This window comes from Leptinotarsa decemlineata, unplaced genomic scaffold (assembly GCF_025532065.1).
Source record: "Leptinotarsa decemlineata unplaced genomic scaffold, Ldec_3_MD MMD2_tig00000882_RagTag_RagTag, whole genome shotgun sequence".
NCBI lineage: Eukaryota > Metazoa > Arthropoda > Insecta > Coleoptera > Chrysomelidae > Leptinotarsa > Leptinotarsa decemlineata.
This window is the reverse complement of record NW_027412556.1, coordinates 2,261,257-2,284,863: the sequence shown is the minus strand read 5'-3', so window position 1 is coordinate 2,284,863 and position 23,607 is coordinate 2,261,257. Positions and strand designations below refer to the sequence as shown.

General features: G+C 33.1%; 1 protein-coding gene across 1 annotated transcript; it reads right to left on the bottom strand.

Moving 5' to 3' along the window:
* Positions 1 to 1,470: 1,470 nt before the first annotated feature.
* LOC111510616 (Death-associated inhibitor of apoptosis 1) lies at positions 1,471 to 18,101 on the bottom strand. Its single transcript, XM_023166539.2, is given in 3 exon segments — positions 1,471 to 2,296; positions 2,299 to 2,869; positions 17,939 to 18,101. Coding segments are annotated over 2 exon segments (1,002 nt in total). The 5' UTR covers positions 2,849 to 2,869; positions 17,939 to 18,101; the 3' UTR covers positions 1,471 to 1,844.
* Between the last annotated feature and the right edge of the window lie 5,506 nt (positions 18,102 to 23,607).

Genomic DNA, 23,607 nt, shown 5'->3' with positions numbered 1-23,607 from the left:
TAACCATACCTCACAACTGCGCGTGATATTAATTTTTTACGATAGATATCATATGAGGTAGGCAGCTAGTCATTCTGATATTCAACTTATGTAAGGAAAGATCAGATGTTTGTTTTCTTTTTTTCTCAGGAGATACCTACAAGATCAAATATTCGGAATAACTCTATATAATTGCAATTTATTCGTAAATACACACCATTCGTTTTGAAACTTGAGTATTTCAAAAACTTCTTCCTTACTTAACAAAATTATTGGGAAGTAACAGATGAAATATTATTGAAATTCTTACAATTTCTGACAATAAAACCCTAAGAGCTCTAATAATAAAATTAATGTGATTATTAAAAATATGTTGATAGTCAAAATTGACACCTAGATCCCTGATAGTGTTAGTTCTATCTAAGCTAGTGTCATTGATACTGTATGCGAATTTTATATTGAATTTTCTGGTAAATGATACAATTTTGCATTTGGAGATATTTTAAATTGAGATGGTTTTTGCGTCTATGAAAGATGTATGTATGAACATATATACACCTATCTGTTACGTAACTTTACTTCGTTTTTACTTATTTATATGTTCAATTTATTGTTTTATACTTAATTTAACTGCCCTACAGAAGCTTCACAACAAGAAGCGAAAGCTTGATAAGGTAAAGCAGAGTTTTAATTTCTGTGACAGAGAAGTGAACCTGTGAAACCATTCTCCAGTCGCTAAGATTATCTATAATAAGCATTTGGAGATCTTTTTTCTAGATCATATCAGCTCCCAGACAATGCCATTTTTACAATTTGAAATTCAATACAGATACATATCCAGATCCAAACGGTGTCCCACAAGGATCTGTTTTGGGACCACTCTCATTCATCATATATATTAATGACTCCTCAAAAAAGTTTGAGGAGTGCCTAGAAGATGACAGTACTACCAACTGTCGAAAGCACTCGCAGATAAGTAATAGAAGATATAAGGCTTCAAATCCTTTGTGTAAAATTTAATATTGAAATACTGACAATAAAGGAAAATTAGTTGCATCATTCAAATATATATATGACCTGCTACAAACATAATGTAACGTAGTTAAATAAACGAATCTATCTATTTATGCCTCAATCTAGGGGTAATTCATTATACAGTCACCTAATGTAACCATTCAAATATAAATTCAGTGATATCTGTAAAAGGATTCAGTTTAGCTGAAATGTTACAGCTCTGGGGTCTTGGACTATTTCTATCTCATATTGATCAACTAAAACTGGAAAATATTTTGTCTTCATTTACTATTGTCCTCCATACATAAGCTATTTTATCAACTCCACGATAGCATAGACAAATACACTCTTCTTCATTTACACTTGTTTTGAAGCTTTCAAAAACCATATTCAACTTATGCTCTGAAAAGTTATTGCTCTGAAGATTCAAAAATTCAAAGAGCTGCACCTATCTTTGAAAGGGAAAGAGAAACTCCATTTTTCATAAATTATTATATTATTAGCATACTTAGTGAACATACACACAAACATACAGATATATCTCTGTGTCAGTTTTATAATAAAATGTTCTAATAAGGAAGTTCCACTCACGAGAGCTTGATAACTAATAAGTATTAGTGTACGAAAGATATGGTTTGCAGTCATTAATGAACTAAAAGTATGTTTCATAAGCGCTTCAAACTTATAACTAAAAAAGTATGTAGAATTTGTACTCAGATTGTATAAAAATAGATTTACTTCTAATCCTAAAACAAGAAAAGAATAATTTTTGACAAAACTTTTTAATAAACCTTCAAGAATCAAATTCAAATTGACTAGATCTGAGAAACGAAAATTAAAGAATGGAAAAATTATGAGAGAAATGCTCGAACTGTCGCTTCCAAAGGTTTCCTACAGACAGCACAAGTTTTCAAAGCAGAAGCACAATCTACACAAGCAACAACATGTCCACAAGGCAAGAATACAACACCAAGTTCGTTTTTATAACAGATTTTACACAAAGTCTTCTCTGTTGCTTCCGTTTCAGTAGTCTTTTCAGCCTTTTCTGGAGTCCTACTGCAGGGCTCTTTAGGTTCTTCTAGCTCTTTGGTCTTGTCTTGACTTGTTCCGGGAGCGACAACAGAGGGGTCTGCCCTCTGTTTGACCTTTTCGACAAAGTCTTTACCTTTTTTCAAATTTAGAAAAACACACTTGCTGAACCAAAGGGCGTGTTGTTCCCAAGGTTCGTCAGATTCTTCCCAGTCTTTTAGACCACCACCACAGTAGAAACAAAGTGTCTGGTCTCCCACACCGGTATAATAAATCCCGCTTCTGCCAAATCGACGGGTCTCTGCTTGATGGACTTGGGCCAGTTTTCGAACGTTGCTAGTCGACTATTTACCGTTATTTTATCCTGGTTGTGTGGTCCACTTCCTTTGTGGATTCCCAACTGTTGCAAATCAATGGATCTCCTGTCCTCCGGGAGGGAATTTGGAAGAACCTCTATGCCGTACAGTCCACAAGTATCTGCGTTTCTATTACTCCCTGACCTGCCGTTCTCTACAGTTCTAATAAAAGGACAGTCAGGACTCCATTCTCGATGGTCTGCCATTGGATCATCTCCAGATACCCAATTGTATCCTTCTATCTTACAGAAACGACACAAAACAATGTCATCTTGTCCAGTGTATTCAAAACCGGCAGACGCGAGCGCTTCCTTGGATAGTTGTGTGCTTGGCCAATTGTCAAATGTTCTCAGTCTCGCCTCCAATGCGGAATTGTTGACGTTTACTTCAAAAAAACTTTTATGTTTGGGGTTATTGTCTGTCTGATCAGAGTAACTGCTGATTGTGGGAAATGTTTGATTCATTTTCATGCCTTCTCAGTACCAAAAAATCTGTAACAAAATTCAGGTACTTTAGAATATGACACAAGAAAGTGCTTAAATATAGGAACATTTTACAAGAGGAGGTAAAATTCTAATCCCGGACTCAGTGACAATGAAGAAGAAGAGTTTGATTTAACTACTGATTTTACTTCATTTTTTGAATTGGGGACGTTTAAAAACTCAGAAAAACAGCAAGGAACATTAACTCCTCCACAAAAACGTGTTTCAAAGAATATATCAATTGACAGTTAACATAATTGTTAGCTCAATACCTATTTTCAACATACCCATATGGAACAGGTAAAAAAACTGCCAATACTCCCATAATTTGTAAAGTACCCAACTCTTTTTATTGACAGGTGTGACTTAATTTCTTTCATATACAAATGAATATATATTCGCAAATATACATTCAGAAATGTAAATATATTCACTTATATTTTGTTTTACCTTTTATAAGAGATGTGCTTGTATGTGAACATTTGTGCATTTTTACTAGGTATGTTTACTGTAACATTCCAACCAAACATATCATTATTACTATTATTATTACAATAATTGGCACCTACGTACTTTGACGAACATTTACATAGTTTATTTCCGTATAGCCACGAATCAAGCTCTTCTCCACACGATTATTGAAAACTTTTGTTAGTTGACGAACTTTATTTTTGCACTATCAATCGACATAACTTTTCAATTCACCGCTTTGGCTCCATTACGCTTTGAATTCAAGGCGAGTTTCTCAAACAGCTTTGAGGCCATGAAATGAGTACGATTGCACTAAAGAGAGTCTACAGTCTACAACGGCAACATCGTTGGAATTCAGAAACCATTCACGATTTTCAACATTCTACCGCTCCCCGTCCTCGTCGTAACTATTAAAGTGGTAGGGACCACATTCCACAGAGATCACATCAATGACCGAGCGCCGGAAACACTAAAAAAAAGTACCAAAGGACAGAGATAGACGATAGACCTACGCTGGCTCCCAGACGTTTCCCAGAAAAACACCGGTAAGGCGTTAACATTACGGTAATAATCAATAAAGTTGTTCAAAACAACTACTCTGCATGCATTCGATTGTGCACTATATGACTGCTTAATTTCGTACGAAAGAACCATTTTAAGTGGAACAACACAAGGCTACGTTCACGACATATGGCTTCTTTGTGCAGTTATTTTTGCAACAAACAAAAAACGTACTACAGAAAATTAGTCAAATCTAGTAATGTGTATTACTGACCTTGCATAATAAGTTAGTTTCCTTTTGAAATCATGACGATTTAGCCATGTTTTCAAAGTATTTGAAGAGCTAACGACGACGAACGAAACACGTACACAAACCCGACTGCTGGTCGACTGATTTCTCTTCAAAGGCGGTGTTGCCTACTGCCGAGTGGCGGAATGACGAAATTCTCTCGGTTGTCGAGTTGTGCGACAGTTTCTCTCGTTATATCATTTTCTCTTTGAGAACTTGTGCAAAATAGTTTTAAGTTGAGACAGCATACATTACTAGTGCGTTTAATATGATTTCTATTCATTCTTCAATTTTCCAAAAAGGTAAAGGAATCAGCTATATTTGTAGAAAATTATGACACTTATGAAGTTGTTTAACAAAATAATTGACAATTTGGGTCACTTATTAGTTATTTTTGTCGATATTTTGGTGTTCCATACAAAAAATAATTTAGTGACTATATATCAGTCTTAATTATGCTATCATAATCAAGGGTTAAATGTATCCAGCTCAATAGATGAAATATGTGTAAATCCATAATCTTTGAAATTTTGCCAAGCAGATGACTTGAGTGTAAAATTATTTCATTGCTGTAGTTCGAAATTTATTCTTTTCAAAAACCGAATTTTAGGATTTATATGAAATAAGAACACCAACTTATGTTTATATTAATTGGCTAAAAGAACCACTGAACTCTATAGTTGAATAACAAATTGATAAATGTTGAAAATCCGAATACACATTGTCTAAAATTTGAATTCTCAGAGAATACCAACAAATGAATATAAATTCGGATCGTAAATGGCTAGTAAATGAATTGTTGAATACCCATATATCAATAAATCAATAAATATTATTCAAAATCAATTATAGATTTGAATCATTCATTTATTTGATTGCAATCATTAAATTCATTAAATATTCGAATTTTGCTACATTATGAGTAAAAATGTTCACATTCATTATCACATCTCTAATTCAATAATATATGTTTCATTATATTTATTTCATTTATTTCATTAATTTTCAACTTCGTGGAATTTGCTGTTTATCCAATTCTAGTTCCATAAATTTTTTCACTTTTCTGTTTTTGTTTCGTCAAAAATGACTTTCAATATAATTCTGTAATATTTGAAGCCTAAAATTAATCCTTGCTGTTAAAATTATAATAAAAACGATCCTAAATTGTTTAACGAAGATCTAGGAAACATCACTTTAAATAATTTGGAAGGTGATCATTATTCTTTGCCAACAGGAAATTTCACAAGTATTGGCAACTGCGGATAAAAAAAAGCGCCAGCGCCAACAACTGCCTAGCGTAGTTGCCAAGACTCTAAAGCGCAAACTCTTATTCGAAATGTCTGCCGACCACCCATGTGTATGAACTGAATTAAAATATTAAAACGTACTGAAACAGTACTATAATGAAGAAAAATTAGACTAGAACCAGAAAACTTGAAGGATTGTAGCCTGCAATTAGGAAAACATTGCAGAAAGTGTAGATACGGTTTTTTAAATAATCGTCCTGGAATGTTTGATTGAGAAACCATTTATCAACATTAAAGGAGAAGCCCTTTCTTCATTACTAAACATGCCATTACATAGAGGTGTAGACATAATAATAATAATGATAATAATTTACCCATATACCTACTGTAAATACAGCCAATATTTGTTCAATTTTTAAATTATGAATAAAATAAAATGATAGAGAGTGATTGTTGTCAACCAAATTTGAAGGAAATTACCAAATCATTCAACCCTGTAATGTCGTAAAAATATCGTTATCTTTTTAATGGGTCACTGATATTGCTTTCCAATGGCATAGTCCTGTCTTGGATATTTGTTTAATGATAAAGTATTTATTAGTCGGCATGTTGGGTAAAGAAAATAGCAATATCGTTATAAAAATTTTAAATTGACTGAAGCATTATTAAACAGGTAACATAAATGATGAAAATAGAGCAGAACATTATTTGAATTGAAGTAATTTGAATCGTGAATGCGTTGATGAACTCTATATTGATAGATTTTCATATATACGATTTCCAATTTTTTATGTAATATCTCCTTCGAGTGTAATTGATAGCAGGACCGTATTTGGAAGTCTGGAGACCCTGGAGCAATGAAAGAGTGGAAGCCCATAATTGTTTTTCTATAGAAAATAATAGTCGAAGGGAACACAATAAAAATTGATGAATTAACAAAAAAAATTGAGAAAAAATGAAATTTACTATTTTTTTTTAACAGAGACCGTAGAGTTGAAAAAATAGATCAATAAGCGTGGGAGATTGTGGTGAATTACATATATCCATGTATTTGGGACACCCTTTATATTCGTTATTCTGCAAGTTGTCAAAAGTGGTCAAAGAAATGTCAAATGTCACATATTCGTTTAGAAAGTGTTAATTCGTAAATCAGATCAAATACCACTCATTCATAACATGTACTATAAATGTATCCTTCAAAATCCTGCGGGAGACGCCTCTGGATAGCGATTTTCGGAATATTGTTTGTTATCAGAAGATTACCCCTTCTTCTTTCTCAATCCCATTCATTTACGCTCGTAAATAGTGTAAGTTTACCAAGAATCAATCGAATGGAAAAATATTTAGGAAAATCCCTCACATTGAGCAACACTTTTATATACTCGTGATTCCTGTTCCTCGAACCACTGATTAGGTACATGCGTTTTTAGAATCAATGATTTAATTCACTGATTCGACTTATCAAACTTGAGCATAATTGTTGTGACTCAGATTTATCTGAATTGAAAATGAAGTTTGACTTCGAATACGTACAAATTTTGAGCAAAAATTTCTTTGCTGAATAGTTACATATAATTAAGAAGACTGTACGTTCACGACTGCTTCAAAAATTGTTCACCATTTATAAATATACAGAACTAGAGAACACGGCATTGAAAACTGTTCTTATTACTTTGAAATTTATTCAAGACCAACACAATTTTTTTGACCTTACTGACATCAAAGTCTGCTTTTTTAAAGTGTCAAAAATTATCGATTAGGTACTTTTATACTCCAGGTTAAGCATGTATGGAAAAAGCGAATGTTCCCTGATTGATAAAATTCTGCTGAATTTCCTACGTTTAAATGTTTATTGAGGGTTTCAAAAATTAAATGTTGAGTTGGTAACGTAACCAAATTAGGACATTACTTATAGTTATACAGACAAAATGATTGAAGAAAAGAGTGAGCAGTAGTATGTTATTCAACGAGCGAGTAATGGCCATTTTTCGCGAGTGGAATACTATACTTTTTCTATGACTTATAACAGGGATATTCAAAAAAAGATGTATTTGTGAAGGAATCCCGAACCACTGAATTTCATAACAAGGAGTAACAACGGATTCAAAAATATTTCCTATTTAATTTCAGATATTTAAAAAAACTGTCAGGTTTATTGGTACACAAGCTCAGAGTTATGAAATTGCTCATATATTAGTGGCCTACAGGTAGTGAGTTATGAATATTTATAGCCAAATGTGATTGGTTCGTAGGTGTAGGTTATGGATCATTTTGGCTACTCAAAAAGATCACTCAACAAGAAGTGGTGAAATAAAATTGATGACGTAGTCAATTATCATAGTCTTTTTGATTTGATAAACCGAGACTTTTTTAAAAATTGCATGTGCATATGTTCATATACTGTGTATTTTTTTAATGTCCCCCCCTTTTATTTTTTGAATGGGCCAACTCAAAAAATTGAGATTTGGGATAATGAAATTAACCGCATGAATACTTCATTTTGAAGTGAAATTGACAGATGAAACTTTCAAGATGGCGATTGGGCGCCATTTGGGAAAAAAAAATAAATGGAAGGGAGGTCTTGTGACACATCATTTTGAAGCTCGTGACAAATACTTCACAACTATAGAATATGAAGTCAATATCTGCAATAAGGTACCTTATCACAGGATATGGACGATAATACTCAACACAAATTTGATTTACTGACGGAATTTTTCAGACCACAATGTTGTGCAATATCGTAATACGTACCTAGAAACATCCTAGACACCTATGCACGATTGAATCAAGGCTGTTTTCCATGTATGTATTCGGAGAACTTGCGCGATATGAATCGCAAACTCAAAATTAGTAACGATTCGGAAAAATGACATGCACATGTAATTAACTTGAATGATTGAACATGCGTCAATGGTTTAAAGTGCATTCACGTGTCAGAACAATAATTTTCAATGTCATTTCGTTTCGATGTTGGGAATATTCGAGAAAATTCCAGTTTCCCGATATCGAAACTGTGAAAATTATGTGAAACGGCCAATTTCGAAACTACTACTTCTTGTTATTCTCATATTGGTTAAGTTGAAAACATATCGTCACTAAAAAACGCTACATGCAACCTAAATGGACATTAATCCGGTCAAATTAGACCAAAAAATAAGAGTTAAGCTACCTACATTCCCACCAAGCTGAAAATCAGTAAGATTGTTTAGAATATGATTGAAAATAAAATTTGAAAGTTCCCCATCTTTCCCCTGTATGGAAATTTTTTTATTTAAGGTCAAAGGTAAAAAAATGAGTTTTCGCGATTTTCAGCAAAACGGTAAGTTTTATCATACAGATACTCCAGACAAAAATTGTAGATCATAAAATTATCTACAAAAATCTATGGATGCTTTTTTTTCTACGAGCCACCGTTTTTGAGATATAACGATTCAAAAAGTCGTAAAAGTTGTAATCGTCATAATATGCATGAGTACGCCACGTATATACATTTCTATGGTTGTAATATATGTTGAAATAGTTTTCTAACGGTCATTGTAACTTACATTTATAATATAAAATATACATAAGTTATAACTGCAATATGTCTAAATTGACCGGGCTACATATACAGGAAAAACAACAGTCTGCTTTTAACTCTATACACTTCTCCCAGCGATGTTCCCATCTGTGTAACCCGTCCAAATAGTACTCGGCATTTTTCTCTACACAATAATTGTTTACGAAGGTGATTGCCTTTTCATTAGACGAACATTTTTAGATTAGGGAACAAAAATAAGTCGCTTGGTGCTAGTTCTGCTGAGTAAAGCGAATGGTCAAGCCAGTTCAAACCGTAAATCGTGGATTTTCGCCAATGCAACCGCTGAGATAGTCATTTAAAATAACTCCATGACTATCTCAAAAAGCAGAGGCCATCACTTTCCCAGCCAACAAAAGAATTTTTGCTTTTTTTGGTGCCGGTTCCCCTTTGGCGGTCCCCTTTGGCGGTCCACTTTAGGTTAGTTAGGTTAGGTTGGACATGTTCATTAGTTCTGCTATGTCTCTAACTTTGATTCGGCGGTCGTCTCTAGCACCATTTGGTGAACTTTGGTGATGTTTCTTCGGTAGTTGCAGTTTTTGGACGTCCACGACCTCCTTTAAGCTGCCCAAAATTTTACTGTGCTAAATTATGGTGATTGTGATGGCCCCCATACTCAAGAATCCAACACATATTTGAGTTGCGTAGGCGAATTGCCTTTTAAAAACGAATATTTAATGACAGCTCAATATTAGATTTTGTCTATTTTCATTAGAACACACCAACTTACTCAGACGACTGTTACATAACAAGTACGCGTCCGAAATGGCTGAAACTTTGGTGAGTAACTGTAGACAGATAAATAACGAAATTCACTAGCTTTTATCTTCGAGTGCTGCTATCTTCATGTTGAGGTAGGAAACTTTTGAGACCACCCTCGTAAATGAGCAAAATTTGAATCTTCAAAATATTATAGTGTCATCTCCAAAGTATGCACCATATGAGCTGGAAACTTATTTATTAAGGCTTTTTCCGCGAAAAGTTATTCCTGATAAAAGTTTGTGCATGCATCAGCAAAATAAAGTAAAACACACTTAATATACGAGGAGCCTTCAGATATTTGATTTTGAGACAAGAGTAAACTACTCTTATTTTGAAAAATCTTGGAAAATGTTATTTAAAAAAGTTGTTCAACGTTGAAAAATACATCTAGATTTGAAGTTTTGGCCATCTAAGTGAAGTTTTACTTTTACTTTCCCATTTTTTCAAAATTGGGACTAGAAAAAAATTTGCTAAAACGATAAATAGACAGCATCCTGTATACGACGTTTTATTTGGAAAGCCTGCAATATTACAAATTACACAAAATCAAATATTTGAAGGTTCCTCGTGTATTACGTGTGTTTTATACTGTATTTTGTTGGTGTGTGTTTAGTTTTAGGGGATGCACAAACTTTTATCAAGAATAACATTTTGTCGAAAAACCCTTAATAAATAAGTTTTCCATATGGTGCATACTTTGGGGATGACACTGTATAAGAGGATTCATAAGAAGTAAAAATCAAAGAGGATAAATTATGCAGAAGTAAGGATCATAAATGTCCCAATGGATTTGAATATGACTGCGACATTTTTTGAGACTAAAATACCTAATCAAACATAATCTAACGAATGAGCTGTCATTTTCAATTGAGAGAATACTAAAAACTAAGTTTTCATCTTCAAAAAGCTGGAATATATCATCATTTTCTTCAAGCAGACGACTATTAAAGCGGAATAAGTGGGGTGATAAGAATTGACGGACGTCACGGGGCTTCCCCGGCATAAATATTAAATATTTATGCATTAGAGTATTGGGACATGTGCTGCTTCTTCTCTGCTTGAGGCTTTGTTCACAAGATAAGAGGTAATACTTTGAAACCGGTATGTGGGTGATCTACTTGAATAATTTCAGCATGGTCATGTTGCTGGATGAACCAGAAACATCTGCGAGAGTAACCTCTGTGAGGTATCTTGCATAAATATCTGTCGGATGTAATTCAATATCCAGCGTGGTATCAGCAGGGGGAGTAGTTGTTTGCCGGCAGGAATTTACCATAACATACGGTGTTGGTGGTTGCGTACGGAAGCGCAGAAGGGTCACATATTTTTATTATTTGTTTCTTGAAAATTACGACTTTGAATCTCGAAATTTCGACTTTTATATCGAAATTTCGACTTTAATCTCGATATTTCGACTTTAATCTCAAAAAATTTCGACTTTGATCTCGTAATTTCGAAATTACGACTTCAAACTCGAAATTTCGACTTTAATATCGAAATTTCGACTTTAATCTCGAAATTTCGACTTTAATCTCGAAATTTCGACTTCAATCTGGATATTTCGACTTTAATCTCGAAATTTCGACTTTAATCTCGAAATTTCGACTTTAATCTCGAAATTTCGACTTTAATCTCGAAATTTCGACATTAATCTCGTAATTTCGAAATTGCGACTTCAAACTCAAAGTTTCGACTTCAATCTCGAAATTTCGACTTTAATCTCGAAATTTCGACTTTAATCTCGAAATTTCGACTTTAATCTCGAAATTTCGACTTTAATCTCGAAATTTCAACTTTAATCTCGAAATTTCGACTTTAATCTCGAAATTTCGACTTCAATCTGGAAATTTCGACTTTAATCTCGAAATTTCGACTTTTATCTCGAAATTTCGAAATTACGACTTCAAACTCGAAATTTCGACTTTAATCTCGAAATTTCGACTTTAATCTCGAAATTTCGACTTTAATCTCAAAATTTCGACTTTAATTCTCGTAATTTCAAAATTACGACTTCAAATTCGAAATTTCGACTTTAATCTCGAAATTTCGACTTTAATCTCGAAATTTCGACTTTAATCTCGAAATTTCGACTTCAATCTGGAAATTTCGACTTTAATCTCGAAATTTCGACTTTTATCTCGAAATTTCGAAATTACGACTTCAAACTTGAAATTTCGACTTTAATCTCGAAATTTCGACTTCAATCTGGAAATTTCGACTTTAATCTCGAAATTTCGACTTTAATCTCGAAATTTCGACTTCAATCTGGAAATTTCGACTTTAATCTCGAAATTTCGACTTTTATCTCGAAATTTCGAAATTACGACTTCAAACTTGAAATTTCGACTTTAATCTCGAAATTTCGACTTCAATCTGGAAATTTCGACTTTAATCTCGAAATTTCGACTTTTATCTCGAAATTTCGAAATTACGACTTCAAACTCGAAATTTCGACTTTAATCTCGAAATTTCGACTTCAATCTCGAAATTTCGACTTTAATCTCGAAATTTCGACATTAATCTCGTAATTTCGAAATTGCGACTTCAAACTCGAAGTTTCGACTTCAATCTCGAAATTTCGACTTTTAATCTCCAAGTCGAAATTTTGAGTTTGAAGTCGTAATTTCGAAATTACGAGATTAAAGTCGAAATTTCGAGATAAAAGTCGAAATTTTGAGATTAAAGTCGAAATTTCGAGATAAAAGTCGAAATTTCGAGATTCAAAGTCGTAATTTCCAAGAAACAAATAATAAAATTATGTGGCCCTTCTGCGCTTCCGTAGTTGGGAGAGATGAATGTTTCCAAACTTCATTTCGAAATATTTATTTCCTTATTGAACAATAAGTTGCTTCAAAAGTTTTGTCTCATTAAATACCACGTGTTTTTGTAGCTCCATATACTGATAGATAAAGAATTTTGTGCGCATCTGTGTCATTCATGAATGCAAATACAAAAAGACAAAAAAGGCACCCTTTTCAGATATAAACCGGAAAAAGTGCTATCTGAAACAACTACTCTCCACTCTTTAAATTATACAGAAATCCAATCTTTTCGCAACAGATATTTCTCATAAGAATAGCTACACGGAGTAATGAATTGAATAGTTTTGATATAAATTCTACTTATAAGGCTTTTAATCACAAACCGAACTCGGGATTTTGATTGAAACTATGTTTGACAGTTTGAACGACAACTTATTCAAATTCTTGAGTAGTTTTCTTGATGTCGAATGTTTCTAAGGCATTTCCGTTATCAATTTATGTTTTCGTTTTGGTTACCCAAAGTTTCCCATTTTTTATAGCATTAAAGTGGACAAAAAAGGTGACTTTTGTAAACAATATTGACAAAATATCAATGAAGTCGCCCCAGAGCGCCAATTAATTTTTTATGTTGTTTTATTTTTATTTTTATCGTTGTTTTAAATATAATTATGTAAATCTTTCAAAAAAAATTTCGTTTTAACTTTTACGGCTTTTTCAGAAACATAACTTCATTTTCAATTAATTCTAAAAATAATTGGTTAAAATAATTAAATTTTCTCAGCATATTAGTGTCATTTTTGAAAAACAATAAAAACGATTTTAAAGACAATAATTTTTAGAAAAAAAAACCTTCGGATTTCTATTCTGCAACAAGTAAAATATGGAATTCTTTATATATTAACTTAGAAATGGAAAATCAAAATATTTTTTTAAACAACAACCAATATTAAGTGTAAGTAGGTACTTAAACAGTTCTCACATAATTTCTATCTGAAAACCCGAAGAAAGTTCAAAACAGAAACAACACTAACGAATGCTTTATTGGGTCTTCTCGTAAGTCAACAGATATGCTGTTTATTTGAACTTTGTCTTTATTGACTAAATAACGATAAACTGTTCTGTGAAATATGCATACAGGCACTTCGTTCAAAACAAAGCATAAAGAACATATTATAATAATCAGACCAAGAGATTTCTCTACTATTTGTTACTCCAAAGGATATATAGGCCGTTTTTTCCTGATATACGTGTATAAGAATATGTGTGTTATATGCAGTTGCATTTCGTGGGGGATACAAAAACATTATGGTGGAAAGTAAGCTGGTCATTTCTGAATATGGGAGGGATGTTTTGAAGTTATTTTTTTATATATCTGTCCAAAATGAATAATAAAAAAGCGCATTCCCATTTTTCATAAAATACAAAACAATATACTTTTCCTTTTGAGTAAACTGGCAACAGGCTGGTCGTTGCAATTTTCATTTCAAGTTGCATACGTAGGTACCTATTATGTACGTTTACCCTGCATGAAAATGAGTATTCTTTCGATTTCAAGAGTGAAACTTTGTGATTTGTTTTTATGTCATATCCTGAATTTGGATTTATTTATTTAATTATTCAACGGCAAAGCCAATTTACAAAAACATATTTAACAAAGTGTGAGGAACTACAAAGTACTTTTGAATGCTCATGTCTGATGTCTGCATTACAATTTACAATTTTACAAAACATTTAGTGAAGTGTGAAATACAAAACATTGATAAATCCTTGTGTCTTGTGTCTACATTACTAAAAGATGAAACAATTCTGGTACTAACAAGAAAAAAAAAGTAACAAATCTGGTAAGGCAAAGAAAAGCTTCGAAAACGCTATAGCCTTTTCAATTGAATTTTAAAGACCTGACGTGATACATTAAACAGATCTAAGTTATTATGATATTGATTTTCCAGCTTCCAGGAGAATCGGACTGTTCAAAGCATAATTGGTATGGAAAAAATGTATTTGAAAAATGTCAGGATTTCTCGTATCTTTTTCTTTGATATGAAAAGTTATTAGTTGAAGTAGTTCTGAGCAGTTTATCTCGCTATTTATTAATTTGAAGAGAAAACTCAAGTTCATAGAAATTCTATCTTTTAATGATTTTAAATTCAATTTGGTTAAGAGTTGACTGTACTCACATTCAAAAATGGATCTTACGAAAGCACAATGTAAAATCTTTTTTGTTTCAATTGAAAAATCAGTAGAAATTCTCAACACAAAACCCAGCATTTTGAGACTTTTACCCATAATTTCTGATACTTGAAGATTGAAATTAATTTCGCTATCAAATTTAACTCCCAGATCGCGAATAAATGTTTCTCTTTCAAGAGCTATATTATTCAATCTATATTCAAAGGATATTGGACTTCTAATTTTAGCAAACGTAATGATTTGATACTTATCAATGTTTACCTCTAACAAATTATTTCTACACACCACATGAAAAGGCTTCGAGATCTTTTTGAACTAATTTAGCATTTTCCCGGCAAGTAATTGCTCTATAAAGTTTGAGATCGTCAGCAAACATAAGAAATTCTGAATATTTCAAAACAAACTCTATGTCCGATACAAACAAGTTGAACAGCAGTGGGCCCATATGGGATCCCTGCGGTACCCCTGAAGAAACCTGTATGGACGTAAATGTTGTATCTCCGTATTTTACAGACAGTTCTACCAGTTAGGAAGCTACTTCTCTGGTTATAACAATCATACACATAATCATATACAGTTTTTCATGTAAGAGGGGTTTAATGATGAATCGAATTGTTAACCAGCTATCACACTCATATAAACGACAACCCTCAGAAGTCTAAACTTGTGTGAGCTGAAGACTAACGAGGTCTTACCTTTTAACGTGTGACTCCTAACACGGATTAGCAGGGATTTGAATTGAATAAGGTTGGGAACCAATGTTTTGAAATAGTACATTGAATTTAGTGACAATAGATGGCACTGAAATTGTTTTCTACTGCAGCAGTTGTAATTACCTTCAATTGGAGTCAGTTTAATATACCCGAGACGACAAATAACTATAGTAGTTGACATGAGCATTATATACTGAGCTGGAAAAACAGCTCTGGCTCCATTTAAGGAAATTCTAAATCGTGGACATTGAAGTCCTAATGACCTTCCCTCACCCACTCTCCTTAAATTACCTGTACAATCTCGTTTCCCAAAACCGCCTGCAGTTGTGTAGGATGCAAAACCTAAACCAGTCGGTGGTGCCCTATATTTGGAAATTATAAACACGCAGTTACTATATTCAAGTAGACCAAACCATTCATGGATAAAACAGTGAGATGTTCGAGTTTAATTTTCGTTGAAATTTTTGTTCATTTTCAATCCAGCTATAAGAATTTCAAATGAAATATTACTCAAGTTTTACGTTATCAAATATCCAGCCAATACTTCAATTTCTGGTTGTGAAAAAATCAATTGTCTCATTCAGATTTCCTTTATATAAAATCACGTTTTGTCAACTCACAGAAAAAACCCTTTGAATCGTTTTTTGAATCTCTTTTTTATTTCTTTCAGTCAATAACTTATTATTTTTATAATTATCTTTAATACTTTTTGATGATTTTCACATTCTGACAATAACAAGAGATGTGAGAAATAAAAATAAATACAAAAGTTGGTACGAAAACTAAAACAAGCAACAAAATATTTAGTACCAGGAGATATTTCAAAACTTCTTTGTTTATTGTGTTATTCCATTTTTAAAACTTTCAAACTATTCTATAAACACAAAAATTATGACAACTCATTTAACTGAGATAGAAATCAAATGATGAAAAGGAGCACATTTCAAGTTGGAGTTATTGAAAAACGGTAAGAAGTTCCTCATGAGAAAAAAAGGTTTCAGCTTCAACCTCTCCATCTTTATACAAATAAAAATGTATAAAAATGAAGAAGTGAAAGCTAACAGCTTTTTTTTCTAAAAAACTAATCTCTCTCAAAAATGTCCCCCTTTCAATTATGGATATTTGTTTTCAATTGTCCTTTGAGAAACCTCCACCATTTCATTCCATACTTTTTTGTTTTTTCTTAGTGATTAGGTGGACTGCTGATGGGTTCATTAACTTGTCGATAATACAAATGTGTGTCAAATGAGGGTCATTATATTGTAAATGAATTCCAAAATTCCATGTGTACGTTTTGATTGTTGCGTTGAAATGGTTTGTTATTTTAGTACGTAACTTTCAGCAGTTCTTTTGTGGAGAAAGAATTATGTGTTTTTGAAAATTTAGAGAAAGACAGAATGAATATAAATTAGTTCATTTTTATAACGACTTACAAATAATTATTTTCAAACATAATTATGACAACTTTCTCAAAGCTGATATTCGATAAAAAGGCAGTTTTTGTCGATAAGGCAATTTATGGTTTCTACAGATGTTTCAAAGATTTAGAGGAAACTGATATTTCTCTTTTTTACACCATTTTGGGGAGGCGCCAGGTATTTTGCCCATCTTTTCAAAAGGAAAACGGTCCTACTTATATGTTTATTCGATCATTTTAGTTTCTAGTTAGAAATTATTTCTGTTTACAAAGTATTTGTAAATATATTCTTTCATGTCCTATATTATTGAACCATTTTGGGAATTTTGTTAATTACGATCAATATTTTACGTACTATAATTATGAAAAAATATATTTGGCATTATTTTAGAAATATCGATTGACATAAAATTATAATAATTATGAAAATTCCTAATGGTTTTTGTAGTTTTGGAAGAATTTGCCATTTTAATTTTTCGATATTTCTGAAAATTGCCTGTTTATTACTGAGTATATTGTATTATACTTATCAGAACAAGTACAAGTACAAATAAATCACGGGATACTCGATAAGAAAGTGAATGTAAGTATGTCGAAATATGAATTGTTCATGAAAATTAACAAAAGTAAACCAAAGACAGAGATTTGTGGCACTCATGAATTAACAATTTGATACTCGTTAATATTTTTTATAATTTTCAAGAAAGATATGAAGAGAGGCAGTAACAGCTTAAAGTTCAGTTTTATATCAGGAAAAATAACTGAGAAGCAAATCGAATCTAAACTATTCAACAGAAAACACTTCATAATCAAATCAAATTGTGTTTCAAGTTTTCAGAGAGTCCTATATGAATATTTATTTATGGTGAAACTTTGAAATGGTTCATTCGGATTTTCTTCAATTCAGAGGAAAATTTTTTAAACTACTTTCATCCCTAAAATTTACAGAAATAAAGTAAAGACCAGTGGCATTTTGAAGGCAAACTATTCATCACTCTCTTTTCAAGGTATCAAGGCGCACCTCTGTTTACTTTTGAAATCTCAACAAATTCGACAACGTTAATGTTTGCTACTCGTAATTAACAATATATTTTGGCACGGTATTTTGAACATAGGGAAATCAATAATATAATAACTAGAACTCACATGATGCTGTAACACTGCATGATTTTTGTAAGATCCTTCGAAGAAAACACGTTAAAATCGCCCCAAATACCAAGTGAACCAATTGCTCCGACAAACTAGCGATACGAGAACTGAACTGAACTGAACTGCACGTACGTTTGTATCTGAACAACGCAATGCATTAGAAACTTCGGTCGATTATATTCCTCGTGCAGTGGGTGGATTCCAGCTTGATTGCATGCTGCATGTAACAAGAGTCCTACGCTCTGGTATTGGTGGAGTTTTACAACGCGTTAGCCAATCTTTTGAGAACCATTTTTCAGTTTTCAATTTCAATTCATTGAAGTAATATAATCGGTTACAGTATTATATTGTTGTAAGACTGATTGTAATTGTAATAACATGATCAATATCAAAACTTAACGGTATACAAAGATGTGTAGATGATGCAAAGAAGTAACTTTCTTCAAACTGAAACTAGAAGAAAAAGTCCTACCGAAACAAATTCTCTTATAAGAACGCTGAATTATAAGAAAAACACTTTTATCTATTTTGTTTGTATTCCAAATATTCGTATGGGATCGAATCAGATATCATTCACAGGATTCCTACACAATATAATTAATGAAAAGGATACGGATAACGGTGTCTGACAGTTACTTTTTTGCATGATCTACACATCTTTGTATAGAGTTCATTTTTTGAAATTGAGAACTTCCTTTCTATCTTTGGAAGATTCCCACTTTTTTGTATCATTATGGAGAAGTAGAAGGCCAAACACCTTCGTTCTCAAAAATTAATCTCTCCTAAAAAATACCTTTCAATTTGCCAGTGTAGTTCAAACAGAACTGGCTGTTATCTCAATCGCCACAAAAGAAATAACCAGGAAGGAATTTCTGGCAAAAACATAATAATCTGCAGTGACGAAGACTGCGGTGTTTTCTTATTATCAAAAAATAATAGAATATATTGAGGCAGAAGAATGCCCTGTTGGAATCTTTTGTAACCCCAGCAGGGCATTTGACTGTATCAATCACGACATACTACTGGAAAAACTGTATAAGTATGGTATTAGAGGCTGTCCTCTAGATTGGATAAAATCATTTATACTCAAACGCGCACAATATGTAGCCATCAACACTCATTTCTCACAGCAAACTGCAACAGACATTGGTGTCCCTCAGGGGTCCATATTGGGGCCAATTCTGTTCCTGTTCTATAACAATGATTTGGATAAAATTTCTGTACCTGCATCTTTCACAATGTAGGTACGCTGATGATTTGTCGTTAATCATATCTGGAAAAATGAACCCTTTCTTGCGCAATAAATGCAATGAAGTGTTGACTTCTTTGAATGAGTGGTTTTCAGCAAATTACTTGTTTTTAAATACTTCGAAAACGCAAGCGCTGAGGTTTTACCATATCCAAAAATAATGTAAAGAGTTGTCATTCCAATCAAACGAATCGAGTCCATCCATCTCAACTAGTTCGGATCGAACCATTTTCTTAGGATTACGAATAGATAAAAATCTCAATTGGAAGGCTCACACCCATCACCTAATCTCAAAGTTGAATTCGATTGCCTTTCAATTCGGAAATTTGCGGCATGTACTCAATATTGATCAATTGATACAGCTCTACTATGCACAAGTTGAAAGTAGGCTACGATACGGTGTGATATTTTGAGGTTTATCTACCATAGCAAACGATATCTTCGTGGCACAAAAATGAATTTTACGATCAATGACGGGGCTTTCACAGACTGATTCATGCAAAAATATATTCAAGAGACTGAAAATATTAACATTACCATGTCTAGTCATATCAGAGTTGAGTATGCTAGTATTCGACAATAATGATGAAATTTATATGACGAACAAACAAAATCATAGTTTCAACACAAGACAAAATAATGATTTTTCAATTTCATTCGGAAAATTCAAAATAACTCACCAATCTCCCAGTCATATGGCTCCTAGAATATACAATGCTCTTCCTTCAAATGTGAGAAATTGCATGACAAAACAATCATTCAATTATAATTTAAAATCCTTTTAGACAGAACAGTGTTTTTATATACTGGATGAATATTTGTCGTGGCAATTTGCGGTGAAATCAATTTTTTGGTATTAGTATTATTGTATTTCAAATGTAAACAAGGGGCTTTTTCCAGTTTTCCAGTAAACAGTTTGTAACTGTTTCAAGGAAATAAATGACTATTACTATTATTATTATTATTATGACGTGTTACCTTAGGGCTAGTACTAGAGTGCAGGATGGGCTCAAATTTATAGAAACATGGTGTAAGGAACACTCACTGTCGATCAATCTCAAGAAGACTGAGATGGTCCTTTTCAGCAGAAAAGAAGTTTATCGGGCTTGAAACCTCCCGAAATCTTCAAAAGCAAACTAAACTTCTCTGAAGAGGTGAAACACCTTGGTCCTATCCTCCACAGGAAGCTAACATAGAACTCTCACCTACCGAGTAAAGCAAAAAGAGCATATGTGGCTTATGAGCAATGTCGGAGGACAGTGGGACGCGCATGGGGTCTTTCACCCCATGTGATCACCTGGATCTACACTGCAATAATAAGACGTATGTTAACGTACGGAGCCATTGCATGGGGACCAAAAGTTCTACAAGCAAGGACCATCCAGAAATTATATCAAATACAGCGACTGGCTTGTTTTAACATCACAGCGACTGGCTTGTTTTAACATCACAGGAGCCATGAGAGCAACACCAACCGCGGCAATGGAATTAATTACGAGTCTGACCCCCCTGGACCTGTACGTTAAGGAGGTTGCCTTGATGGTCATGGTACGATTGCGCACGGCTGGTGTAAACCTCGAAGTAGAAATGGGTCAATTGAGGCTGGGCCTATGGCGGGAAGCGCTCACTGCGCAACCTCTGCTGCAGGCAACCAGTGATGCAATTGAACCCAGGTTTGTATTTAATAAACCCAAAAAAGCTATCATTCAATAATCTGACTATTTTGATCTGACGCAAACTGGCGGCTATTATTATAATGTACAAAAAAAATTGTCATTTTGAAATACTCAAGCGCGTCAGATTAAGATATATGGTTCATCTTCATGTTTTAGACGCGTTGTCTCATAATCTGACGATTATCTAGAGGGATTCGCCTAATCTGACAAAAAAAAAATTATTATTTTTTTAAATTGAACTCAATTAATTGAAAAGCTCAGGAAATAGCATGCAAATAAATAAGTGTATGTTTTTGAAGTAGAATACTTGTATTTATGAAAAAATAATTTTAAAAAATGCTCAAAAAAATTTAATTTTTATAATCAATTGATTAATTAATGAAGAAAAGAGAAATGAAACTTTCTATGTTTCTTACCACTTTTATTTGTAACTAACGTTACTGCAGTTACTTATACAATATATAAGTTTGAAAATGTCCTTATAGGACGAAACTGCAGTAACGTTAGTTTCGAAAAAAAGTGGTTGAAAACATAGAAAGTTTCATTTCTTTTTTTTCCTCATTATGATTTCCTACCACGTAGGAACGGCTACATCCATCAATTAATCATCATCTTCATCACGAACGAGTCTCTGTGATCATATGTGATGGCGTCATGGCAACAGAATTCAGAGTGGGGAAGGAGTGAGAGAGTAATATATAGAGAAAAAGAGAGGGAAGTATAGGCATTACGCAGCTGCACGCATTAAACTTTCTCGACGAATTTTTGCTATTTCGGCTTGCGGAAATCGTCAGATTATATATTTTTCGATATCCTTGAATTATTTTCTTCAAAATAAAAAAATTGCTACGCTCGAGAATATCGAGCGAATGTCACTCTCAAATTGTCAGATTACTGGAATATACACTTTTTAGCATGTATTTAACTCACCCTACCTTAATCTGACGCGCTCGAGAATTTCTGATGATCAATTTTTTTTTTACTAATCTGATCCTTTATCCTTCACGGGCGGCCTTATATATGGGGCTCATATTTGGTGGAGGTACTTAACCGGGTATAAGGTATCCCCCTATATATTAATCTGCCGCGCTTCAGTAAATCCGGAAATCCCCGCTTGGGCTCCCCTATTATAAGGATTAAGTGGGGAATGGGAAAAATACCAGCGCCACAAAATAAATAACCAGGAAAAGAATTTATGGCAAAAATATAACAATCTCCACTGAGAGCAGACAAACCCAATTAGCCTTGAACAGAAATACCGAAGAAAATTTCTTTCCAGATGATTTTTGTATACGAACTATTGTGATAAGAACACTTTCTTCAAAGTTGTCATTTCCATTATCTAGAAATTGAACTCAGAAAGCTACATTATCAAGAAATCATTTCTACTCCATACGGAAGAATATTACCAGCTTGGGTTACTTTTAGTAACCTACAAACTCTAAAAATAAGCAAATATTTGGAAAATTCAGGATGCTTACCTTTTTAGCAAAACTAAAGAGCATTTGGAGCACGATAAATCCATATTTGAATAGGTTTCAACTCTTTTTTCTGTATTTTTCACTGGTAACATTCATACAATTGGACCAATCACTTGAAACTGGGACGATCTGGATGATATATCTGTATTTGAGTATTAACTGCCGATGAATATTGAAATTATCCCCCTGATATTGATTTCTTATCATTCAGTTGACAAGCCTATCTCTGGAAGTGGAAATATCAGTGATTATTTTTTCAATCCATAGAAACGCTAGCGTTAAAATTCACTAGAACTGTTTAATCGACTAAAATGAACATGAGATGCACTTTGAAACCTTTTGGTGTAGTAATGAATATAACTGGGGTTTTATCCAACACCAAACCGTTATTTTAACACCTCGACACGTGTTTCGATCACCAAGTGATCATTTTCAAGAGGAAGATTAAATATCTTCCTCGTTTAAGCTTAGTGAACCACTTCTCAACGGTTGATTTTCCTGGTGCAAGGTCTGAATGATGTTTATCAAGCCGAGCCTTGGCTTCAACAGTATTTTTTTCGCCAAAAGCAATGCTTCATTGCCATACGAAATTCCTTTCTATTCATTTTCTTCGAACTAACAAAATTTGCTTCACACGAAAGGTTCTATCCCACGAACTAATAAAAAAAACGTACACAAATGTTATTTATAGTATTATTAAAAGTGAATGTGGATACATGATACCAAGGCGTTCAGAGATTCGAAATGAATATCGCAGTGTTCACAGATTTTATTGAAGCTACTGCATATAGAATTCAATGGTGATCGTAGCATAACATTTGTGCGTGATGCTTCGCAATAGAATTTCAGATTGTGTCGACCTTCACTTCTTGGTACTAAGAATTTGATCTCAGGTAAAAGAACCGTACTGTCAATATTGTTGTTTAGTAATTTATGCAGGAATTTTATACCAAGGGTAACTCTCCTATTTTCCAAAGATGTCATATCAAATCGTGTCAACAAAATGTCATGATCGATGCCTCTCGTGGGGTATTGACCATTAACTTTTAGACATAAGCAATATAGCAATTTTGACTTGGCAATACTTTTTTAAGTTTTTGCCATTTCTGTAAATGAATCCAAGCATCCTGTTTGCATAAGCAGTCATATTCCTTATAAGTGTTGTAAATGTTAATTTACTGTCGTATGTTATACAAGATATTTTATCTCATGTTGATTGTAGTTTTGTTGATTGAATAATCGTACATTGAAGTTCGATTG